The sequence below is a fragment of the Pseudophryne corroboree genome, chromosome 3 (genome assembly GCF_028390025.1).
Source record: "Pseudophryne corroboree isolate aPseCor3 chromosome 3, aPseCor3.hap2, whole genome shotgun sequence".
In the NCBI taxonomy this organism is placed as follows: domain Eukaryota; kingdom Metazoa; phylum Chordata; class Amphibia; order Anura; family Myobatrachidae; genus Pseudophryne; species Pseudophryne corroboree.
In genome coordinates, this window is record NC_086446.1 from 756,570,875 (window position 1) to 756,596,578 (window position 25,704).

A 25,704-nucleotide genomic window follows, 5' to 3' on the forward strand; every position below is an offset into this window, starting at 1 on the left:
TCGTCACCCGGGGCAAGGCAGTAATTTACCCCCCCACACACACACAAAAAAAAAAGTCTTGTGTTGGATTATCCCTGTCCTGAATGTTTCCGGAAGTGGATGTTAGAGACTACCACAATGATAAAGGTATAGTGGAGTCCCGGTCCATCTGTGCAGCCTATCTCCTCCTCCTCCTCCTCCTCAACAATTTGACGGTACTGTAGATAAGAACTTCTTGGCCAATCTAGTCAACTTTTTTTTTTATTTATCTTTTTGGCAACTATCTATATAAATGCAGTCTGCCATAGTGTTCCGGCAAGGTGCACTTCCGGCTCTGGTTCCTTCCTGCTTAGGTCAGACTTCACACAGGCTAGGGGATGGCTCAGTCAGATCGGCAGAGGGGAAGCTGGCGGTAGAGGTGCACAGTGCTTTGAGGACAGACACACGTAGTGGGTATAGAGAGCCCTGTGTGTTGCCACCCCTAAAATTCTGCGCCCCGGGCACGTGCCCCCTAGTTGTGGCCACGGGTTGTGCCAAACATCCTGGAGAACTAACCACAGATCTTCTGTGAATGTAGGCTTGCTCAGGTCCTTCTGTCTCTTCATGTAATTCCAGACAGACTCAATGATGGTAAAAAAAAAATAAAAATATATATATATAATCAACACTTCTATTTTTGAAAGCAGCCTCAATTTGCAGCATTTTCCCCACACCTACCTAAAACTTTTGCACAGTGCTGTATATATTGTATATATATATATATATATATATATATATACAGTAGCGGATCTTGCCACGGGCAAGCAGGACTTTTGCCCGGGGCGCCGCCTTCCGGAGGGCGCCGCACCAGGGCAAGATCCGCTGCTGCTGTGTGCCCCCCGCTGCCGCTGTGAAGGGAAACTAGACGCGTACGCGTCTAGTTTCCCTTCGTGGAGAGGTCCTTTACTGTGCGGTGCGCAATGACGTCATCGCGCACCGCACATCATTTCAATCTGTACAGGGGGCGTAAATGACCACGCCCCCTGTACGAAGCCACGCCCCTATTGCCGCCCGGGGCGCACAGAGCGCCAGAACCGGCCCTATATATATATATATATATATATATATATACTCATGCTGTTGTAGTTCCCTAAATTCATATAAAACAAACAATACAGACCTTCATGGGTCTTCAACCTGCGGCCTCCAGCTGCTGTGGAACCACACATCCAGGCATGCCCTGCCACAGATTTAGCATGCCTTAATAGCAAAACTGTGGCAGGGCATGCTGGGATGTGTAGTTCCACAGCAGCTGGAGGTTCGCAGGTTGAAGACCCATGTTTTCTAAACACTGACAGTTATCAGCAGAGATGGGAACTGCTTCCATATACAGTACATCATGTATTGGGGGTAATTCCAAGTTGATCGCAGCAGGAATTCTGTTAGCAATTGGGCAAAACCATGTGCACTGCAGGGGAGGCAGATATAACATGTGCAGAGAGAGTTAGATTTGGGTGTGGTGTGTTCAATCTGCAATCTAATTTGCAGTGTAAAAATAAAGCAGCCAGTATTTACCCTGCACAGAAACAAAATAACCCACCCAAATCTAACTCTCTCTGCAAATGTTATATCTGCCTCCCCTGCAGTGCACATGGTTTTGCCCAACTGCTAAAAAATGTCCTGCTGCGATCAACTTGGAATTACCCCCATTGTGCAATATACGATATGGGGTTTACTGGCTCTTTAACGTTCTTTGTTCTGTTTGTATCCTAGACTCCAGCATGTATGCACATTTTCTATTTAACGCCTTTGACACCGACCACAGTGGTTCCGTCAGCTTTGAGGTGAGAGCGTGCGATCAGCTTTACATACATCCGCAAATATATACTGCTCTCTTTCAGCTGCCCCAGTTATATTGAACATTGCTTTACCCAGCATAATGTTTTAATGAGGCCAAATACTATGTCAATACTGTTGAGTTTTAATAACCGTTTGATGGGGAAGTAGTACTTTCTCGATCTTTATACCATTGATAGTCAATATGTCGACAACATGAAATCGACGGAACAGTGTTGACATTGTTGAAATGTTATTTAAAGCATTGCTGCAGTGTCGGCATTATAACTTTAAACATGTCGTTAAGCGACATGTTTAAATCTACCATGTCGACCAGTGCCAGATTATGGTCCAAATGGGCCTGGAGCTGAAATGTATGAAGGGCCTATTGTGTGCTTTGGCAGGAGGTATGACAAGTGCTGCGATGAGGGTGGTATAAATAGGGGGTGTGGCCTTTGCTATGGGTGTGGCTATCTCCATGGAGGTTGTAGCTAGTGCCTACTGTTAACCATTTAATAGAGGAGCAGAGCGACAGACCCATACACACATACAGTGGTTGTCGAAGTGGGAATTTTAAAGTGGGGGTATGGCAAATGAAACAGGATTACTGTTGCACGCGCCTAAAAAGGGGGCATGGCCACTGAAAAAGGAGTGTGTCCTTCAAAGTACATGCATTAATGTGCCCCCCCCTCTCCTAGTCTGTATAGCTACCCATTAGTGTGCCCCCCTCCCTTCATAGTCTCTATATGCGCAGTGTGCCACCTCCTAGTCTGTATATGCGTCAGTGTGCTCCCCTCCTAGTCTGTATGTGTATTAGTGAGCCCCCCTCCCCTCGTAGTCTGTATATGCGTCAGTGTGCCCCCCTCCCCTCCTAGTCTATATTGTGTCAGTGTGCCCCCCTCCCCTCCTAGTCTGTATATGCGTCAGAGTGCCCTCCTACCCTCCTAGTTTGTAAATGCGTCAGTGTGCCCCCCTTCCCTCCTAGTCTGTATGTGTATTACTGTGCCCCCCTCCCCCATAGTCTGTATATGCTGTAGTCAGGGCTGGTTATAGACCTTGTGGTGCCCAGGGTGAACATTTCCTTTGGCGATTCCTCCTCTCCCCATTGAAAACAGGGACACTGTGCGCGCGTGTAAAAAAAATAGGGGTGTGGCTTTACAGGAAGCGGCGTGGCCACATAATAGTACCAATTCACATTACACCGCACAGTAGTACCCCATATACATGCCAGGAAGAGCCCCTTATATATATTGCGCCAGCCAGAGCCCCTTATACACATTGTGCCAGGCAGAGCCCCTTATACACATTGTGCCAGGTAGCCCCTTATACACATTGCGCCAGGTAGCCCCTTATACATGATGCACCAGGTAGCCCCTGGAATGCAGCGTAGTACTGTTAGAAGAGGTTCGATGTGACAAATATGGATCAGGGTTATACATTAATAACTGATATCTATACACAGAGCACAGATTATTATCACCATTATATGTATAGTGCCAGCGCTGTACACAGAACTTTATTTGTGGATGCATGGTATAGGAATAGACTCCATCCCATTACTACATCAGCAGACATATGCGATTCCAAAAGCACATAAAGGGACGGACACACCAGTGACAGAACTAGTGAGTGGTGGACCCATGTGCAACAATATGTTTTGGAGCTCCCTGCACACCCACCCCATATAAAAAAAAAATTATATTCTATATAATTTGCAGCAACCTTCACTGCTGTTACAGTAAGGTGTGCATGCAGCGACGACATTAATTAGGACATATTTCTCTGGCTGCCCCCAATCACCTACAAACATACTTCTACTCACCAATTCTCTCACTAAGGGGGTCATTCCGAGTTGATCGCTAGCTGCCGTTGTTCGCAGCACAGCGATCAGGCTAAAAATCAGCATTTCTGAGCATGCGTATTCACTGCAATGCGCACGCGCAACGTACGGGTACAAAGTCCTTTGTGGTTTTGCACAGGTTCTAGCAAAGCTTTCAGTCGCACGGCACAATGCAGGAAGATTGACAGGAAGGGGGCATTTCTGGGTGTCAACTGACCGTCTTCTGGGAGTGTTTGGAAAAATGCAGGCGTGCCAGGGAAAACGCAGGTGTGGCTGGGCGAACGCTGGGTGGGTGGGTGACGTCAAAAGCCAACCCTCCAACGTTAGAATCAATGCACACGAAGAGTAAGTCCAGGGCTGGTCTTGTTTTGCACAAAATGTTTTTGCAGGCGCTCGGCTGCACAGGCGTTCGCACTTCTGCAAAGCAAAAATACACTCCCCGGTGGGCGGCGACAATGCGTTTGCACAGCTGCTGAAAACTGCTAGCGAGCAACTCGGAATGACCCCCTAAGGGTGGGATGTACTACAGATGAAAATGCAGCCAAAACTTAGAAAATCATATTTTTTATTTCTCTTTGCAATTCCCTCTGGTCCAATTGGATCCTTCCCAGCACCCCCGATGGACGAAGCTTGACTCTCTGCATGCGCAAAGGACAGCTCTTATTGAAAGAGCTGTCCTTTGTGATTTTCTAGGTACATACAGTGCTGATATATACCTGATAAGAGCTGGGATGTACTGTACCACATCGCGGATGCTTAGTACATCCTGCCCTAGGCCTGCACAGAGGTTCCTCTACAACACTGGTAACCGCCACATACAAAAAGGACAGCTATGGCCACACATTTGACCTCACATCGATGGCAGGAACATGGAGGGAGGGAGACACACGGGGTGCAGGACAGGGGAGGAAATATGAACACCAGGGGAAGAACCAGGGTAGATTGAAAGAAGACAGGAGGAAGACATTGAAGGAAGATGGGGAGATGGTAGGAACAGCAGGAAGAACAGAGGAGATGGGAGTAAGACAAGAAGAACAAGGGAAAATGGGAGGCTCCTAAACAGCATGGGCTGGTAATTGTCACATAAATAAAGCTGTGGTTGTTTAGCTCAGATGAATAGGGAGAGCCGGCAGGAACAAGAAAGAACAGGAGGAGATGGGGGGAATTTGAGAAACACAGGGGGAATAACGGGGGGAGACAAGAGGAACACGGGGAATAACGGGGACTGACAAGAGGAACACAGGGGGAATAACAGGGGAGACAAGAGGTACACAGGGGGAATAACGAGGGGGGGGGGGGAGACAAGAGGAACACAGGGGGAATAATGGGGGGTGACAAGAGGAACACACGGGAAATAACGGGGGGGGGGGGCAAAAGGAACACAGGGGGAATAACGGGGGGAGACAAGAGGAACACGGGGAATAACGGGGGGTGACAAGAGGAACACAGGGGGAATAACGGGGGGGGGGAGACAAGAGGAACACGGGGAATAACGGGGGGTGACAAGAGGAACACAGGGGGAATAACAGGGGAGACAAGAGGTACACAGGGGGAATAACGGGGGGGGGACAAGAGGAACACGGGGAATAACGGGGGGTGACAAGAGGAACACGGGGAATAACGGGGGGGGGGGAGACACGAGGAACACAGGGGGAATAACAAGGAGACAAGGGGAACACAGGGGAAATAATGGGGGGAAACAAGAGGAACACAGGGTGAATAACGGGGGGAGAGAAGAGGAACACAGGGGGAAGAACGGGGGGTGACAAAAGGAACAAAGGGGAAATAACGGGGGAGACGAGGAACACGGGGGGAGACAAGAGGAACACGGGGAATAACAAGAGGAACACGGGAAATAATGGGGGGAGACAAGAGGAACACAGGGGGAATAACGGGGGGAGACAAGAGGAACACAGGGGAAATAACGGGGGGGGGGGAGACAAGAGGAACACAGGGGGAATAATGGGGGGAGACAAGAGGAACACAGGGGGAATAACGGGGGGGGGGACAAGAGAAACACAGGGGGAATAACGGGGGGAGACAAGAGGAACACATGGGGAATAACGGGGGGGGAGACAAGAGGAACACAGGGGAAATAACGGGGGGGGGGGGAGACAAGAGGAACACAGGGGGAATAACGGGGGGAGACAAGAGGAACGCAGGGGGAATAACGGGGGGAGACAAGAGGAACACAGGGGGAATAACGGGGGGAGACAAGAGGAACACAGGGGTAATAACGGGGGGAGACAAGAGGAACACAGGGGGAATAACGGGGGGAGACAAGAGGAACACATGGTGAATAATGGGGGAAGACAAGAGGAACACATGGTGAATAACGGGGGGAGACAAGAGGAACACAGGAGGAATAACGGGGGGGGACAAGAGGAACACAGGGGAAATAACGGTGGGGGGAGACAAGAGGAACACAGGGGGAATAACAGGGGGAGACAAGAGGAACACAGGGGGAATAACAGGGAGACAAGAGCAGCACAGGGGGAGATTGGAGGAAAGAGAAAGAAAACAGGATAAAGTAGATACATATACAACATAACACGAGTGACAGAGAATAACAGTTGTGTAATATGTAACAATAATATAATATTTACACACACGCACAATGTACATGACGTGGAGCTGTGTTATTACAGTACCTCATTAGGCAGGGTGTAAAAGCAAGGAGCTCCAGCAAGTGGCTGAGCACTGGCGCTGCTCTTGTGACCAGTCCCCATCCTTTCCGCAGCCCCATCTCAGGCCAGTCTACCAGGATATCAAGTCAATCTTCTCCTTTTTTTTAAAAAAACGGCCAGCGCGGTGTGCCGTGACGGAGGCGGGCAGCGGCCAGCGTGGTGTGTAGTGCCGGGATTTACAGACTGGGGGCCGGGGCACTGTCTGGCGGCACTGCAGCAGCATACAATGAGTCAGAGTGACTCATTGTAATGCCGGCGATTATGGCCCTCTTAACTGCAGCAAGCTGTGGGCCTATTTTCAATGGGAGGCCTGGAGCTGCAGCTCCATCCGCCCCATTGTTAATCCGGCCCTGATGTCGACACTGTTACAACAGTGTCGCCATTGTCCTGTCGATATATTGACTGTCAACAGAATGTCAGCAATATAAAGGGTTTCTTGTTTGATGCTCTTTTTAACCCTACGGCTTGTGAGTTCCACTGCTGTAGACATCTGTTCTGTTACCCTTATTTTGTTATCTGTTTTGTTATCCGCAGGATTTTGTAGCAGGATTGTCTGTTATCCTACGAGGAAGCATAGACGACAAACTCAACTGGGCCTTCAACTTGTACGATTTAAACAAAGACGGCTGCATCACTAAAGAGGTACGGCTCACAAAAGTGATGCTTTATTCCCACAGATAGAAATGGTTTGAGAGAAACCCGATGCCGACATATTCTGTCTAAAGGAAAATAGTAAAATGTAACACTAATTAAAAAAAATAAAAAATTCTGAAGAGCTGGCAGCTAATTGAGACCTGATTGCTGCTGTGCGTTTTTGCACAGGTTGAAATCAGGTCTGAATTGCACAGGTGCCGCAGTGCACCAGCGCATGACAGAGATGCGATCGGCATCTCAGCCCAGCGATCGACTCTGCCTGGCAGAGGCGTTCGCTGGGCAAGAGGGGGCGGGTCGGTGGCATTGGGACACCGTTTTGGGGCCGCAGTCCGAGCAACGCAGGCGTACCCGAACCTTCCGGGGGGAGGGGGCGGACCGCGGCTGCTGCGTGATGTCACATGCAGCCGCTGCGACCTGGATAGCGACGGGTAGCACCCTGCAAGCACGCACGAGCTGCGCTGGTAGGGAGCTACTCTTTAGGTACAAAAGCATCGTCGCCATGCAATGTTTTTGTACCTGTTTGGGGGGGGGGGGGGGAGATGGGCAGAGCCAGACATGCGGGGCAGACTAGCCCTGTGCTGGGCGTTCCCTCACATGCCTGTGAAAGTGATCGTAGATGTGCTAAGTTTAGAACATCTACGATCAAGTCTGAATTACCCCCCTTGTTATTTGTCTAGGATAAGGTTGGTTGTGCTCTTCATGTCACTATACAGCAGTCATGGAATGACTACAGCATCTCTCTGTAAATGTGGCAAAGGCTCCACACCTGTTCTTTAGAAGGAAGGCACTTCTGCAGTCAGGCAACTGGAAACCAAGGTGAATGATACACCCATGGAAGGTCTGTCCCTCTACCCTGGAGCTCATCGGGTTGGCTCTGATGGCTGTAGCCCCTTGGAAAAATCTGCCACTGGATCCCACCTACCAGAAAATAGCAAGCAGGCAGATTCAGGGGCCTAATCCTACTGTACCTGCCTCCTCACTAGAATATGCTCCAAAGGCTACTTTGCCCTAAGACCACAGTTGTACCTGCTGCCCAGGTGTTGTTTAGGACTTTGCAGATGGAGCAGAAGACATTGATCTAAGAGCTCTGGAAGACGCTCCTCCAGCAGGGCTGTTCTGCATAGACTGCCACATCAGAGGCTCTTTCTCTCAGCTAGCGACTCAGTTGCTGCCATCATTTGGAGTATCGTCTGTCCCAGTGCAGTCACAAAGTAAGGCTGTGGCAACTATGCCAAGGCCCATTCTGAGAGCCCTCTGGCGGTTTTGGCAGAGGGCAACGGGGGTCACCCAGTGTATTGCTCCTCCACACTACTGTACAGCACTGGACAGGTTGGAGCTAATGAAGACCTAGAACATAGAGGGCGGTGTGCACCTCTGTGTGTGCCGCTTTGATCCCCAATAAATAACCGTCACTAACCCTGCAGTGTTTATGCTGAGATAAATTATGTCTGAGAGGTTTGTTTATCATTGCTGCGCAAAACTAATGCAGGATTCTCCCATGTTTCATGAGAAATAAGATACTAAGGGCTTCTGGGCTAATTTAGAGTTGCACGCAGCGGCAGTCGTGTTTTGCTGCAGGTGCATCTGTGGCTTTATGCTGATGGCACTACAAAGCCCTTCCCCTGTGTAATAGCGGCATGTGTGTGTGCAAGGACCGAGACGCACAATGTCAGCTTCTACGTACGATGTATAATTGCCTGGAGCGCAATGCCGAAAGCATTCATCCCGTCATCGAAAACCTGCGCCAGACTTATGGCAGGTACAGGCCGTCTCAGATTGGCCTGAGCGTCTCTGCGCGCAAACGCTTTCAGTGACATGCCCTGTGACATGCTCATGAGACGCTCCATGCGGCAAGAATTGCACACAAAAATGGCCAGCTCAGTGGGCATGTTATAGTAGTGTTGTGTACGTCATGGGAAAATGCAGGATTTTTATGGGGGTTCCATGTGTACTGTATATATTTGTGTAACTATATATATATATATATATTTAGCCCATATACATTCACGTCACACACACACACACACACACACACACACACTTACCATGCTGCAGATTGTAGATTGCGGCATAACCAGGCACCGTGTGCTTAGACCCCTCCCCCACATGGTAAAACTGGCTGCAATTCAGAGGTTTATCATCATACTGGGCCTAAAATATGGGTATCTGGGGATTATCGGATCATGCGTGTGTGTGTGTGTGTGGGGGGGGATCTGGGTACTCAGAAACCCCCCTGAGTGCATCACTGGGTGGGTCAATGCAGGCGGCTGCATTCCCAGACACACATCCGCAGGCATAGGAGGCCATGGGGGTCATTCCGAGTTGATCGTACGCTGCAACTTTTTGCAGCCCGTGCAATCAACAAAATGCCACCTATGGGGGAGTGTATTTTTGCATAGCAAGGCTGTGATCGCTTGTGCAGCCCTGCTATGCTAAAAAAAGTTTTGTGTAGAACAAGACCAGGTTAAGAGTTACTTACCCTGTGCGACCGATCCAGCGATGCAGGTCCCGGAATTGACGTCAGACATCCGCCTTCCAAATGTCTGGACATGCCTGCGTTCGCAGCACCACTCCCAGAAAACGGTCAGTTGACACCCACAAACGCCCTCTTCCTGTCAATCTCCTTGCGATCGGCTGTGCGAATGGATTCTTTGTTAAATCCATTGCTCAGCAACGATCCACTTTGTAGCTGTACAACGCGCCTGCGCATTGCGGTGCATACGCATGTGCAGTAGCAACCTGTTCGTTGCGCTGCGAAAAACGACAGCGAGCGATCAACTCGGAATGACCCCCCGTGTTCAGATGGAGAAACTGCACTTGTCAAGGCGTTAGTGGAAGTTTAGATGGTGATACTAATGGTGGCATCTAAGGACGCACCAATCGGTATTACAGCATGCACGGGCGCTAAAATTGGGCATCTCAGTCCTTGCACATTTGGGCGAATGGATGTACACATGGGAAGGCACTTGTGCCGGCATTTACATAAACTCACAGACAGTCCACCGCCACTAATCACTGCTGTATGTGACGCACAGCATAGTTTCACAAATAGATTGTTCTCATTCTACTAATTAAACAGCCTCATATCGAGCCCCCAGCCGGCCGATGACCCATGTTCACATTTTTTAGTTCATGTAAAGCAAAAACCACCATTCTAGTGTTCCATCCCAAGCCCTGGAGAGCGGTGCTCCTATATCCACCTTGCTGATCTGACAGTATTATAGGTGTGACCTCTGGTAATAATTTGTTTATCTGTGTGTATTCTCTATGCAGGAGATGATGGACATCATGAAATCTATATATGACATGATGGGCAAGTATACGTACCCAAACATGCGGGAGGAGGCTCCCAGGGAACACGTGGAGAACTTTTTTCAGGTGAATTACTCACCCTTCTGCTTAGACGAGTATCAGATATCAGTGTACATTTCTCATTCTAGTTGTGACAGGTATTATTGGTTCTGTAAAGCAAGTTTTCCTTAATGCTGGTCTGTGGTGGTGGGGCAGGAGTAACTCGGTCCAGCCCTCAGGGGGCCTGAGCCAGATAAGAAGGAGCTATGCTCTCAGGACTGTAACACACCACCTCCGTCATAGGGGTAGGACAATATTCACAGCAAGGCATGCCCCCACATACTTGGCTATGCCTACTAAGTACTGGGGCTTAAAACTTCTCATTTCCCCCGTAACAATAATGGATCCTTTGATGTTGTATAAGGACTGTGTAATACGTTTTGGGTATAGTCACTCACAGTGCTTAGGGAAACATTTTACATTAGTCCTTGAGGGGACAGAGATGAGACCCCCTGTACTAAATTACGTTGCTTTCTGTTTACTTTGGTTACATCTACAAAGACCCTAGAGACTGATTTCAGATGGGTTCATTTGTAAACCCGTTTCTTGTACGTAATACTTAGAGCTGTTTGTGGACCCCGTGTTTTGGTTTTGCAAAACTAACTTGAAGTGTTTTGGTTCGGATTCGGTTTTTTGTTCAGTTTTGGAGTCCTGTTAAATCGATATAAATTGATAAATAAAAAGAAACCGATAAAAACAGCTAATATCATGTAATTTGAACTTTTTTACATGCAATCCAAAACCCGAGTTCAGTTTTTAAATCTGAGTTCCGAACTAACAACAGACCTGAGTCGGAACTTGGTTCCACTCGGAACCCCAAAGGGATTCCGAACTGGGACTCTATTTGACTCAGATCCCCTAAGTTGGGATGTGTTAGTATTTCAGGAAAACCAAACTGCACATCACTAATAATAAAGTAAAGGAACAATTCAATTAGCGCCTCAGCCAGTATGTTGCGATCCGGAACGGCACATCACAGCCAGAAACAGTGCTACAGTACATGTTCCTCACCCCCCCCATAGAGGTGCTCAGGAAAAGTAGCAATGCTGAGCCTACTATAATTGACAGATATATTCCCAGTTCGGCAGCACATCACCTCTAATTGAATAGCCCCCAATGTGCAGAACATTTTGGCACAGAAAACATCATGGAATCTATTTAAGTTACAAGCTGGCTCACTTTAACAAAAGATTGTCGCTTTTTGCCGCTAGGTAATGCTGTCTAAAGGTTGCGTTATCTTATACCTGAGGCTCCCAGTGAGGTGGAAAAAACTATAATGCATTCTGTATTGCTGTACTTATATTTGTTGTGTTTTATAGGTTTTTTGTTTGTTTGTTTTTTAGAAAATGGATAAAAATAAGGATGGCGTAGTCACAATTGAAGAATTCATTGAATCGTGTCAGAAGGTAAATATTTATGGCTGACAGAAAAAAGTAAGTGGGGGAGATTTATCAAAGCTTGGAGAGTTAAAGTGGAGAAAGATATAGGGGGTCTGTGACAGGACGGTACCGTACGGAAGCACTCGCCGCTTGCCGCGTCCCGTCGACTGCGCACAGAATGGAAGGTCAAGCCGCACGAGGCCTGACCACATAGGGGATTCCCGCTTACCGTCAGTAACCGCCTGTTACTGACTCCACCCACTGCGCTGTGGGCGGGTTCTCGCTGCCACCACCAAACTCCTAACCTGCCGTGGCGTTTGGAACCACGGTTCTGCTCTGTATGTGCCGACGCACTGCTTTACCACAGCTGTGTGGTGCTGACGAATCCCCACTAGCCACTTGCTAGGCCTCTACCGGTAGCTGGCGGAAGGCGGAGCTTGGAGACGTTAGGTGCTTCCCTGGACAGCCGGAGGACGGGGCTAGGTTTGGCCTAACCCTGTTGGTCACAAGATGAAGCAATCTTCTTGAGGCAATGATGTTTATTTGCTCAAATATAGTTCTAAAGAGAACTCTTCCCTATTGCTAGGGGCAACAGCATACAGCAAGATGTTCCAGCTGAATAAGATGGTATAACTACAACTCTGGAGGCACGCAGGTCTCCTTTTTATGTCAGTTTTCCACACAGTACCACAGGGGGGTAAGCCCTCCCTGTCTTCTCCAACCAATCAGGTTATTTTACAAAATACCAATAAATTACATTTTACAAGGATATAAGTGCAATAAAACAATATCCTCCTTCCTGTCACCCAGACAACGTTTGGTATCAGATTAACATTCACTATTGATAAATTTATCACATATCTTCAAAATACAGATGTTTCTGGTCATTCACATCTCCAGGCAATCCCAGTGTTTAAGATTACAACAGGAATGGCTACAATACAAACAAACAGTCTTCCTTCCTTTATCTTCCATTCAGGGATCGTATATCAAATCCAAGCCCATAAACCCAATGATTAGTATCTCTCCTAAGGAACTTACACATCAAAAGGTATTGTCCTTCACACCTCTCTGATAGAACAGGGCCATTAGCATGCCACTTCCTATTTCCAGAGGATAAGAGTTGCTCATTCAGACAGCTATAGTAACTGCATTTTTCCTTTAAATACATTTCATTTAAACACGTGTTTCCCTTTAAATATACACAGAGCCTGTCTTGAATATAAAATAGATACAGTTAAACATGCCTTCCTGCAATGGTGCACAGAGCACTACATATGACATGTCAAAAGTAAAACACACCATTAAACAAACTTCCAAACAGTCCGTAACATGGCGCCGGGCACGAGGGTCAACCCCTTCAGTGCCGCAGACGCCATTACACGTGTGGCTGGCCAGTCTCTCCGGCCACATTCCTCCCCCCCCCCCATTCAAGCGGGTCAACCAGGGACCCATGTCCCAACGATTTGGGTCCTGGTCCCGCAGTCCGTTGGGGTGAAGGGGACGCTACCTGGGATGTGTAGGCTCTGGCCTAGACAGTTCATCCATAGTGTAGTGGGCCTCTCTTCGTGGGTGCACAATGTTCAAATAGTCCACCTGAAGTCCAAGTTCAAGGCTCCATCACAAAAGTCTGTCCAATTCCCCCAAGGTAGGTTGCAGCCACCTAACAGGTAGGTGGTAAGTCACCACGGTGGGGGGCCGGTTCCTACCAAGTGCCACCCAAGGTGTCCCAACTGTGGCATACCCCACCTCCCACAATAGCAGTATACTGCTCAACCAGGCCACAGAGTGCTCCTGCCCATATGGCTCTTTCTGGCTCGGTACTGCTCCCAGTCCGTGCAGTGGCGCAGTAGTTCGTAACACACAGTCCTGGTCAAGAATGTGCGCCATCAGCACTGGAGCAGGTACCCGAGCCTCCTTTAATGACTGGAATGCCAACTCGCAAGCGGGTGCAAAGTCCACTGACTTGGGAATGCCCTTCCTAGCCATCTCTGTCAAGGGGTTCACTACAGGACTAAAGTCAATGACAACATGTCCGTAGGGCCTTACAGGTTCTAAGGTCAGTACCGGTCTGGGTGATGTGGGCCGGGGACAGCCTCTGGTTGCCTCCACCCCCTCTGGGTTGGGCCTACCCCTGTCTCCTCCCACATGGTGCCCCAGGCACTGCACCTCCGTCATACCTAACTGGCAACTGTCTGCCCTAACCGTCAGACCTGCCCTCCAATCCTCCTCCGTCGACCTATGACTCGGGAAACCTACCCTGTCACCTAGGCCTACTCTTCCCTCCTCGTCCGCTACCTGTGCCACAGTGATGGCGGCCAGACCACCAGCCTCTGGATCCTGTGTGGCATCCACTACAGGGAGGCTGCATGTCTTCCCCAATCTACTGTGCACAGGCAGGGGACCTGCTATGTCCACAGCAACTTGCTGCAAGGGTTCTCCTATGGGCAGAGGCCCAGAGACAACACAACCGCTGGAGTGCCCCGGCTGCCAACGCATGGCACCAGCCTTACAGTTGGTCTGGGCGTCATCCGACATTCCAGACCAGGGTAAGCTCTGTGTCAGGCACTTCAGGGTACGGTCTGTCTCCGGGTTACTGTCCAAAGGGGTTTCGCTGGCAACCGACACCGGTTGCGCAGGAACGTTCCCTGAGGGGACCAGTTGGACACATTCCCTATCTGGTCTATCCCCTCCCACTTTCCGGGCTACCCTGTACCTTAACCCTTCCCGGCAGGTCAACCTCCCCGCCCCAACCCTGTCAAGGCCGCTGCCAGAGTGGCGCCTCATGCCTTTCGGGGATGGGTCAGAGAGTTGAGCCTCCCTAAACTCCTGCCTGTGGCCCTCAATCTCTCCTAAATTGGGACACTCTACAGGGGGATCTAGGTGGGGACTACTAGGGTCAGTCTGGTAGGGGTCAGTCATGGAAAAGTCAGTGTGGTTTCTCATACTCACCGCCGGAGTTGGCAAACCACTTGGGTCAGGAGCATCATTGGGCACCCCCACAGGATCAAACGAGCTGGAACCGACATCCTCTGCGTTGCTAGGGGACGTAGGCATACCAGAGGCAAAAGGCATGCGGGGTCGATGTACTGATCTAGCCGCTGTGATCTTTTCTTCTGGGCTGGTTGATGCTGTGGTTGGCTGTGCTGGCAGTTGTCTAGCAGCTGTAGTCTTTTCCTCTGGGCTGGGCTGTGCTGGAGTAGCTGATGTCAACGGTGGTTTTGGAACTTGACTCCGGGGAATGGCGCCAACAAACATAGTGACGATCCCACCACCCAGATCATTTCCTAGGACCACATCAGTTGGGAGACCATCCATGACGGCAACTTCTCGCAACTCTGGTCCAGCTCCCCAGTCCAGGTAGACTCTTGCCATGGGGACCGCTTTTTCTGTTCCTTCTGCCAGGGTGACCGTGGCAGTGCGACCCTGCAATACTGCAGCAGGATCTATAAGGTGGGGGCTCACCACAGTGATTGAGGCCCCAGAGTCTCTTAGGCCTTCTCCCTGCAGGGGTCCCACGTGGACTGGCTGCAGGTGCCTCCACATGTTGTGTAGGGGCTGTTTGGCCATGCAGGTGACTCTCTCCGCAGAGTGCACCTGTCTCTCGCCACACTCCATCGGACTGACTGGAGGGGGAACAGTCTCTGTAGGCTCATCTCCTCTCGTCAAACAAGCGATCCGGGCTCCAGCACTCGGATTTGGGGCACGAGTCTGGGGTGCTTGGGATGCAGGACAGTTCATCCTCAGATGTCCGATTTTCCCACAGCCGTAGCACTTCTTCTCCAGTCGTGGCACCAATGATCTCTGATCAGTTGCAGGGACGCTGCGGTGCGGTTGCTGGCCAAGAGCACCCGGGTTGGAAGATGCTTGTCTTTGGGGGTGATGAGCTGAAGAGGGGGGTCCCCTTGGTGGTACAGTCTGTTGGAGCTGGCTGCTGGCGGGGCGCTTCTGCCCCCGTGGCCGAATTGCCACATATTTGTCGGCTAATTGGGCAGCCATTTTTAAGCTGGGTGGCTCTCGATCTAGCACCCACTCCTTCACTTCTTGGGCGCACCTGCGGTAGAACTGCTCCCTGCAGATCAGGTCGATCAGTGCGTCCCATGTAGTGGCTTCCGAATCCTTCACCCACTTCACCACGTACTGCCGCAGCTGGGTGGCGAACTGCTCATGGGTGCTGCTAGGATTCTTGGGCAAGTCTCTGAACTTCTTCCTGTAAGACTCTGGAGTGATGAAGAATCGCTGGAGGAGGGCCTTCGCGACTTCGTCGTAGTTCCCACAGTCCTCCGTCGCCACTCCTCGATAGACCTCCAAGGCCTCTCCATGCAGAGTGGGCACAAGGTGTCTCACCCACTCTGACTTGGGTAGATCGTGTAGTTTACAAGTCCTTTCAAAAACTTACAAATGTCCATCAATGTCCCCATCACTGTCTGCAAACTTGGCAAACTGTATACGTCCTGATCTGTGTACAACAGCTGACAACGGCTCCCGGGGTACCACGGCCTGTGGTGCCCACTCATCACGCCACATCTGGATGATGATCAAGCGCTCTTGCTCCGTTGCCCTTTCCCCCAATTCCGCTAGCCGATCTGCTAGGGTATCCGGGCCGCCCCCCCTGGGACGTTGGGATCCTGGCCCTGCTAGGGATTGCTGGGAAACATTGCTGCTGTGAGAGAGGGCAGGGCTTGTGGTTCTCACCTGTTCCTTACGAAGGTCCACTGTTGGGCCGTCCTCTGCGATGCTGACGCCGTCAGTGCTTTCCACCTCCGCCCGATGAGACTCCTCCACGCTCCTGAGCGCCGCCTTCATGACGCTTCTGGACGCGTTGGAAGGGATATCCACACCCTTCCCCTGGCATACGATCTCCAGATCCTCCTTGGACATTCCGCTGAATTCCGCCATCTTGTGCGTTCTCCTGCACTGCAGTTACTCCTCTCCTGAGTAACTCGGCTTCTCCAATCGGGTGATGAAAAGCCGCCTGGGAATATCCCACCGCAATGCCAACAATTTCTGTGACAGGACGGTACCGTACGGAAGCACTCACCGCTTGCCGCGTCCCGTCGACTGCGCACAGAATGGAAGGTCAAGCCGCACGAGGCCTGACCACATAGGGGATTCCCGCTTACCGTCAGTAACCGCCTGTTACTGACTCCACCCACTGCGCTGTGGGCGGGTTCTCGCTGCCACCACCAAACTCCTAACCTGCCGTGGCGTTTGGAACCACGGTTCTGCTCTGTATGTGCCGACGCACTGCTTTACCACAGCTGTGTGGTGCTGACGAATCCCCACTAGCCACTTGCTAGGCCTCTACCAGTAGCCGGCGGAAGGCGGAGCTTGGAGACGTTAGGTGCTTCCCTGGACAGCCGGAGGACGGGGCTAGGTTTGGCCTAACCCTGTTGGTCACAAGATGAAGCAATCTTCTTGAGGCAATGATGTTTATTTGCTCAAATATAGTTCCCTATTGCTAGGGGCAACAGCATACAGCAAGATGTTCCAGCAGAATAAGATGGTATAACTACAACTCTGGAGGCACGCAGGTCTCCTTTTTATGTCAGTTTTCCACACAGTACCACAGGGGGGTAAGCCCTCCCTGTCTTCTCCAACCAATCAGGTTATTTTACAAAATACCAATAAATTACATTTTACAAGGATATAAGTGCAATAAAACAATATCCTCCTTCCTGTCACCCAGACAACGTTTGGTATCAGATTAACATTCACTATTGATAAATTTATCACATATCTTCAAAATACAGATGTTACTGGTCATTCACATCTCCAGGCAATCCCAGTGTTTAAGATTACAACAGGAATGGCTACAATACAAACAAACAGTCTTCCTTCCTTTATCTTCCATTCAGGGATCGTATATCAAATCCAAGCCCATAAACCCAATGATTAGTATCTCTCCTAAGGAACTTACACATCAAAAGGTATTGTCCTTCACACCTCTCTGATAGAACAGGGCCATTAGCATGCCACTTCCTATTTCCAGAGGATAAGAGTTGCTCATTCAGACAGCTATAGTAACTGCATTTTTCCTTTAAATACATTTCATTTAAACACGTGTTTCCCTTTAAATATACACAGAGCCTGTCTTGAATATAAAATAGATACAGTTAAACATGCCTTCCTGCAATGGTGCACAGAGCACTACATATGACATGTCAAAAGTAAAACACACCATTAAACAAACTTCCAAACAGTCCGTAACATTGCGCCGGGCACGAGGGTCAACCCCTTCAGTGCCGCAGACGCCATTACACGTGTGGCTGGCCAGTCTCTCCGGCCACAGGGTCATTCCGACCCGATCGCTCACTGCAGTTTGTCGCAGCGCAGCGATCGTGTCGGAACTGCACATGTGCCGGCGCCGCAGTGCGTCGGCGCATGGCAGCTTTCGTTGCCTAGCAATCGCTTCTGAGACAGAGGCGGTCGCTGAGCGAGAGGGGGCTGAATGGCGGCATTAAGCCGCCGTTTAGGGGGAGCTGTCCGGCCAACGCAGGCGTGGCCGGACCGCTGGGGGGGCGGGCCACGGCGGCTGCGTTACGTCTCATGCAGCCGCTGCGGCCAGCGGCAGCGACAATTAACTCCCGGCCGGCCGCAGGAGCTGCGCTGGCCGGGAGTTACTCCTCAAATACAAAGGCATCGCCGATGTGCGATGCTTTTGTATTTGTGCGGGGGGGCCGGACTGACATGCGGGGCGGACTAGCCTTGTGCTGGGCGTCCCCCCGCATGTCAGGGAAGATAATTGTAGCTGTGCTAAATTTAGCACAGCTACGATCAACTCGGAATGACCCCCATAGTACCCGCTAATCTGCTCCTAACCGTAATTTTTCAAACACAGGGGCAGATGTAGTAAGCCTGAAGAAGGGATGAAGCAGTGATAAGTGGAAGGTGATAACGCAGCAGCCAATCAGCTCCTAACTGTCATTTTACAAATCCGTAATGATTGGCTGGTGGGTTATCACCTTGAGGTTATCACTACATTCTCCAGGTTAATACATCTGCCCCACAGCCTGTTACATGGTAGTTAGGAGCTGATTGGCTGGTACTTTATCTTTCTCCATTCTTTGATAAATCCTCCCCATTTTATCTCCATGGATATGAAGTTGTGCTGATCCTGTATATATCATATAGATCAGTGTAACCTCAGCTCTCGTAAATGAGATCGGTCAGAGTCGTGATGCTGTGTTCTATATTATAACCAGACAATTCTAGTTCTCAGCGTCAGTGCTTCTCGGTGCTTTAATCACTCATAAAGTGCACACACTGCCCAGTAATATGAGGAGCCAACAACAGCAGCATGGGGAATGTTAGGCGCTAGTTACAGCCGATAGTTCCACAGTTGTAAAATGCTAACATTTACCACAGTCACATGAAGCCTTTAATCGCCAAGCGGGTTCAGTATGATTTACCGACCGACACAATACCGACACTCATAATCCCCGACAGCCATTGACTAACAGTCAAAATATCGACATTCATTATGCCAACATGTTCAAAATGCCGACATAGTCAGAATACCGACATTTGAAATGCCGACATTTCAAAATAAAGGCATGAGTTTTTCTGGGGGGGTTTTGTGTCGATGTCAACATAGGTCGACATGGACACCGTGTAAGTGTACCGCGTCCCCTCGCATGGCTCGCTGCGCTCATTATGCTCGCCACTATTATATTCCCCCTCCAGGTCCAATGGGATGGTAAAGTATGAACAAGTCTGTTTTGGGGCAAAATTTCCTTGTCTGCATTTCAAATGTCGGGATTCTGACTATGTCGGCATTTTGAACATGTCAATATAATAAATGTCGGTATTTTGACCCTGTCTGTATTTTGACTGTCGGTCAAAGACTGTCAGGATTATGAGTGTCGGTATTTTGTCAGTCGGTAATTCAACTGCTACCCGTCCTAATTGTGACTTTCCTGCTGATGTTGGTTCATTACTATATAATGGTCTGTGGTCTCCTCTCTTGTTTTAATTGACAATTGCGCTATTATAACTATCTATTATGTCTCCGGCAGGATGAAAATATCATGAGATCCATGCAGCTATTTGACAACGTAATTTAGTGACGGCTGCGATCGAAAGATTTCTTGAGATTCCACTTTTTGAATGGACATGCTTCTGACTGCACAATTACAGAACTGCGTGTCTAATGCAAACTAAAATGCAAACATATTCTCTGTATGATTCCCCAGTCATTGTACAAAATATATATAAACAGAAAAGCATAAAGAAGACGACCCCTCAGCTGAAGATTCCAAGGCTCTTGTCTAATGACGCTTCTACGCCGCCACCTAGAGTATCTGTCCGGAACTTCGCCACTTGTGTTGGATGACTTTTTACACATCTTGGGACCTGTGTTGAACATATTACAGAGTGAAACTAACTATCTGCTGATGTCCAAAAACCAGAGAGAGACTTTACACGGATCTTGTTTTACTTTTCGGTTTCAGAAAACGATGAAAGTATCACTGCATCGCTATTACGTTATCATATTACGCATGATTAACTGCTGTATGTTTTAATATGTTTAATTGCTGATCATCACGACCTTAAAAATATACCTCAACTGAACGGCTAGATACACTCTCAGTTTACCGTGAACCAATGAGAAAAGATGGATGTTGCCCAACCTTACAGAGTATTGTTTAATATACTGTATAGTACTAATATTATTTAAAGTATAATGATTTTCCGTTGAGTTTTTAAGTTGGAAATGTTCCTTTATAGCAGGGTTATGCAAACTGGAGCCAAAAAGGCCTTGTGGGACCAAGTACCAGGGTGCCCTTCCAGCCTTTGGCTGGATAACAATACTGGGACTTGTAGTCCCACATCAGCAGGTGAACCATGGGTTACCTACCTTTGCTTTGCTGAAAACGTGAGTCTGCAGTGAAGCGAATGACAAGCAAAGTAGATAAGGCGGGTTCTGTGTTTGGCACGTGTTTCTACAGTACCCTTTTGGAATTATGTTATTTAAAGAACAAACACTGTCATTGGGAGCATTAATTACAGAAAATATAAATCATGACTTTCCTTAGAGAAAGGTTACTTGGAGCAATAGTAGTAGCATTACAGTGGAAGGGACATTACCATTAGTCGTACGTGTAGTCTAAGGATTGGGTGAAACACATTTGGGCCTGAATTTTTTTTAACACCGTTAAGAAGGGATCGTAAATATAAGTACAATGATAAGTAAAAAAATTCAAATACATATATATATATATATATATATACAGTATATTTAGACAAGCTTGAATATATATATATAGAGAGAGAGAGGGAGGGATATATACTGTATGCATGTATATTATATACATACATAAATGGAATTGAAGGAGAAAGTTAAATACAGTACATGTATATTTTGGGCGCAGTTCCATAATTATGCATACTTACTGTATATCTGTAATGAATATATAATTGTCTGATGACGCTTCTCCACCGCCTCCTGGAGTAAGTGTTCGGAACTTCACCACATTTGTGTCGGATAACTTGGATATAAGTTCTTACAGATCTTGGGATCTGTGTTGAACATATTACAGAGTGTAACTAACTTTCTGCCTCTTTGATAATACTGCCCCTTTAACTGTATAGAAGGAAAAGTCAAATTTCCTATTAAATGAAACGTCCATCTTTAGACACCTTTGGACATTTAGTCCCCCTTGCGTGGTGGCCTTCCCACAGATTACAGTGAGATGTGGTCTCCCCAATATGGGCCGTTAGATTTGTTCTTACTGACAGTTCCTACCTGGGGCTCATTTACTATAATGTGCACTTAAACATTGCCGCCAATCAGAGACTTGCCGTCATTGCCTTACTTGCACCAGGAGATAAAAGCTAATTGCTTATTGGGTGTTGTGCATATGTTGCATGTAAATGCAAAGTTAGTAGATGAGCCCTGATACCTAAATGTTCTGCTTAAACAGCATAATAACACCACAGGTGTAATGTTAGTGAATAGGTAAGACATATATAAAATGAATATGCGTCACATGAGAGAAGGCAGAGTGAGACCCTGTAATGTGTTTATGGGACATCTTCTAAAAATGTTTAAAATAGAGGTTTCATTGAATAGTACATTGTACGTTTCAGGCATAACTTGTCATCCATGTGCTTCACTACAAATCTACAGATCTATCAGCCCCTTTCCAAAGGAGCTGCAAGTGGATGATGCGCTGTGGGCAGATAAATTTGGTCGTTCCAGCAGGTTAAAAAGAGCAATGGTTCCTGTCACTCCGGATTTGAGTACTTGGTGCTCGCAAACAGCTTCTTCCTATTTGCAACACCAAATAAGTTCTTGTTTAGGCCCAGATTTATCAAGCCTTGGAGAGTGATAAATTACACGGAGATAGAGTACTAACCAATCAGCTCCTATCTGTCATTTTTCAAAGACAGCCTGTACCATGGCAGTTCAAAGCATACTTGCCTACCCTCCCGGAAAGGCTGGGAGCTCCCGAAAATCGGGTAGCCCTCTCGCCCCCCCGGAAAGGTGGGCAAGTGTCCCGCTTTTGTTGGCAGCCCCCGCACTCCCCCTCGGCCGCCCACAGCAGAGAATAAGTTGGCGGTCCGAGGGGGATACAGTGCCTGTTTACTCGGCACTGTTTAGCGGGGGCGGGGCTACGATGATGCGAGTATGGTGCCACGCCCCCTCACCGCTCTCTTTCCCCGTCGGCCACGCCCCTGGACCAACCACATTGCTGCCGGAAACCCCCCCATTAGCCTACCACGCTGCAGCCTCCTGGAGGATGGTGCAGCAAGGTAGGCAACTATGGTTCAAAGCTGATTGGCTGATGCTTATCACTGTGCACTTTATCACACTCCAAGACTTGATAAATCTGGGCTATACATGCTGACATCCTGGCTGCTCTCTCCGGGAGAGAGCAGCAAGGTCGGCTCAGCAGGGTGGCGGGGCAGGCCTATGACGTGAATAGGGGGGCGGTGCGGAGGCAGAACAGTGCGGGCTTATTGTGGCACATCATTTAAGCCACGCCCCCTGCTCTGTAATGCCGCGATTACCGGCGTTATACAGCAGGGGACGTGGCTATGATGACACGATTCAGCACGAATCACGTCATCAACTGCCCGGACCGCCCACTTTACTCGCTAAGTGGGCGGCCAGGCATGGGGGGACCCGCAAAATCGGGAGACTTGCCTGCTTTTCCGGGGGGCGGGAGGGTCACCTGATCTTCGGGAGCCTTCCGGCCATTCCGGGAGAGTAGGCGAGTATGATCTGGGCCTTCATGCTTTATAGACATTATGGTTTTATTTTGTGGATTCATGCAAAAGAGTGTGTCCCACTTGCTGCCCCTACCAGTGGCAAATGCAGGATTTCTAGAGGGGGGTCCAAATGCAGTAAAGCAGTCTCTCACTCTGCAGAATTTTGGAGCAAGTGTAGGAGTCTGGGGGAGCGTTAGAATACCCTGGACATTAATGTAAACATTGGTCTTTTTATACACTGTATACTGTATGGGATACAGTATTAATAAATAACACTATAAGTGGTCTATTGTATAGGCTTTTCAAACATTTAAATAATATAAATAAGTGGTCAGGAAAAGGTTAAACATACCATAATAAATACACAAACATAATAGTACTGCACGTTCTAACCACATATTCTCCCACCTCATGATACGGCTCCTGTCTCTTCTTCCTGGTAGCTGCTCTCTGGTCCAGTGCACTGATTGAGGACTCAGATCCACACATACAGCAAACTTGGTAGCAGAAGCTGCTACCACTGGGCATGTGCAGCAGCTCTGCTCTGTCCCTTAAACTAAATGATGTGGCGGCAGCTCTAGTAATTGTATTATATACCATTGCTGTTGTTGTTATTTGAGCCACTTGCCAAGAGGAAGGGGGTTTCTGGGCAACCAGAAACCCCCCCTGCATTTGCCTATATAGATTCGCTGAGACCTACAATAAACACAGGGTCCACACACAGAAACATTTTTGCCCACACCGGTAGCAGTAGAATACACTGGACTGTATATTCAAGTAAAACGTTTAACTTTTATGGTATGCAGTTTATATGTGTACATTTTTATTTACTTTGAATTCATTTTAGTGCAGCAACATATGGGAGAGTTATTACTATAATTTCTTCTGCATCTCGCCATCACCTTATTTTGCTTTTGTTTGTCCTTTGCCTTGTAAGTACTACACAGCGTTTCTGAGCCGAGTGTGAGGTGTGGGATCATTGCTTTTGTAATACATCGTACATACTGAAAATACTGTTTTTATCAATCATTTAGCAATTTTACCGATTTGGAACTTTAGTTAAATGTTAAAAGTTCTTCAATGACATTGTGTAATTTTAATTAGTTCCATAGCGCGATTGCCTCTAGGCTCCTGCAAGGTATCCAAGCTCCATAACTGCATTCATTGATTTCATCTTAAATACATTGTGCACTTAGCTAGAGTCAATGTATTTACACTTAACCCAATTTCATACCAACATTTTAAACTCCTCAGTTTTACTGGTAAGACTGGCCTGGGAAGGGGATGAAGGGGGTTTGGACCAGAGCCCTCAAAGTACTGCCTTGCCCCAGGTGACAAAAATCCTACTTTCGGCCTTGCATACATTCCCCAGCAATTGACTTTTCTTGCAAAAAACAGCAGATTGCGGGTGAAACCATGCCCACTACAACATAGGAATGCCACCAGTGTGCCTTGGCCGCACCCCATGTACCGATTCTGAGCAAAAAGATTTTGGGAGATATGTTGTGATAAGCAAATACCACGTAGCATTCTGTGTGAGATTTTTTTAATTTTTTTTTTTAACAACTTGGATGTATCTGCAACTTAAATATCTAGCTAGTTATTAGACATTAAGGGATCTATTTGCTAAGCCTTGGATCAAGATAAAGTGGATGAATATAAAGTACCAGCCAATCAGCTGAAGGTTAGGACCTGATTGGCTAGTACTTTATCTCCATCAACTTTATCGCCAACCATAGCTTAATAAATAGACCCCTGGCCTAAAGTCCTTGTGTATTTAAATTGTTCACACAATACCCTACTCTTCCTTTAGTCTTCAAGGTTGAGAAAGATGGCAGATTTTATTATATGCTCACAGGGAGGGTAGAAAATCTTCAGCAATCTGTAATATCTGAAAATAATGGGAGTAGACGTGTCACGCCAATTTGTAGTGTTGTAGATCATCTGAACACAGAGATCAGATATAACTGTAACTTCCCCACCCTACAATTGTGTCACCTGATTTGTATTTGACCTATCTAATGCCAGAGAATGTTCCATAAAGCGACGTTTAATTGGGATTCACAAATGATAGGGCAGCGTAAATTAAGTGGTATAGAATTCCTATGCACATTTTTCTTATTTAGTTTTTCTTTCGGACAGTGCAATAATCTTCCAAAATGTAGAAATTTTAAGGGAGACCCTTTGTGTTGTTTTTATATGCGGTTGGAAAATGGAAAAAATCAATAAAAAAAAATCTAAAGAAGAATTAGAAGCATGCTTTAGGAAACCAGAGATTATGTATGGCTGCTTGTAACTCAGCCAGTGTATATGACAGCTGAGATCCACAATTAGCAATATCCCAGTGCTGGAACTGAAGAGAATCCCTACAGCTCTCCAGCAAGCTTCCACGACTTGACATTGGGATGAGTTGCCTAGGAGTGTCAAGTCCTCCAGCATGACATGTACATGATTGAAAGTTTGCATTAACCTCATATTTATCACCTGACTTGGAGGTATGTTCCATCAGACTACTCTTTGTCGTGTTCCGCCGTCTGAATGCCTGTTTCATCGTCATTACGGAAGCGAAACCGCACTGACCTAAAAATAGAAATAAAAAGTAAAAACAAAACCTCACTTATTATCGCATGAGCTGTGTATATAGAAGATTAACTCACTATACTCTACTATGTCTAGTTAGTTAGCCTATAATAGCTGCTTTGCATTTCAGATATGTATATTTTGTACAAAAACAAAAATAAATACCAAGATTGCTATGCACAAGACATGCCCTTCGTGTCAT

The 25,704-nt window shown here is 47.9% G+C and overlaps 1 protein-coding gene across 4 annotated transcripts in view; it reads left to right on the forward strand.

Moving 5' to 3' along the window:
- KCNIP2 (potassium voltage-gated channel interacting protein 2) overlaps nt 1-25,685 on the forward strand; it is a 652,480-nt gene extending 626,795 nt beyond the window's left edge. For all 4 annotated transcript variants that reach the window (XM_063962382.1, XM_063962381.1, XM_063962380.1 and 1 more), the window contains 5 exons: nt 1,732-1,802; nt 6,856-6,963; nt 10,249-10,353; nt 11,670-11,732; nt 19,724-25,685. In XM_063962382.1, the coding sequence (XP_063818452.1) occupies nt 1,732-1,802; nt 6,856-6,963; nt 10,249-10,353; nt 11,670-11,732; nt 19,724-19,771 (395 nt within the window). In that variant the 3' untranslated portion in view covers nt 19,772-25,685. The remainder of the gene's footprint in view (nt 1-1,731; nt 1,803-6,855; nt 6,964-10,248; nt 10,354-11,669; nt 11,733-19,723) is intronic.
- Nucleotides 25,686-25,704: the final 19 nt, after the last annotated feature.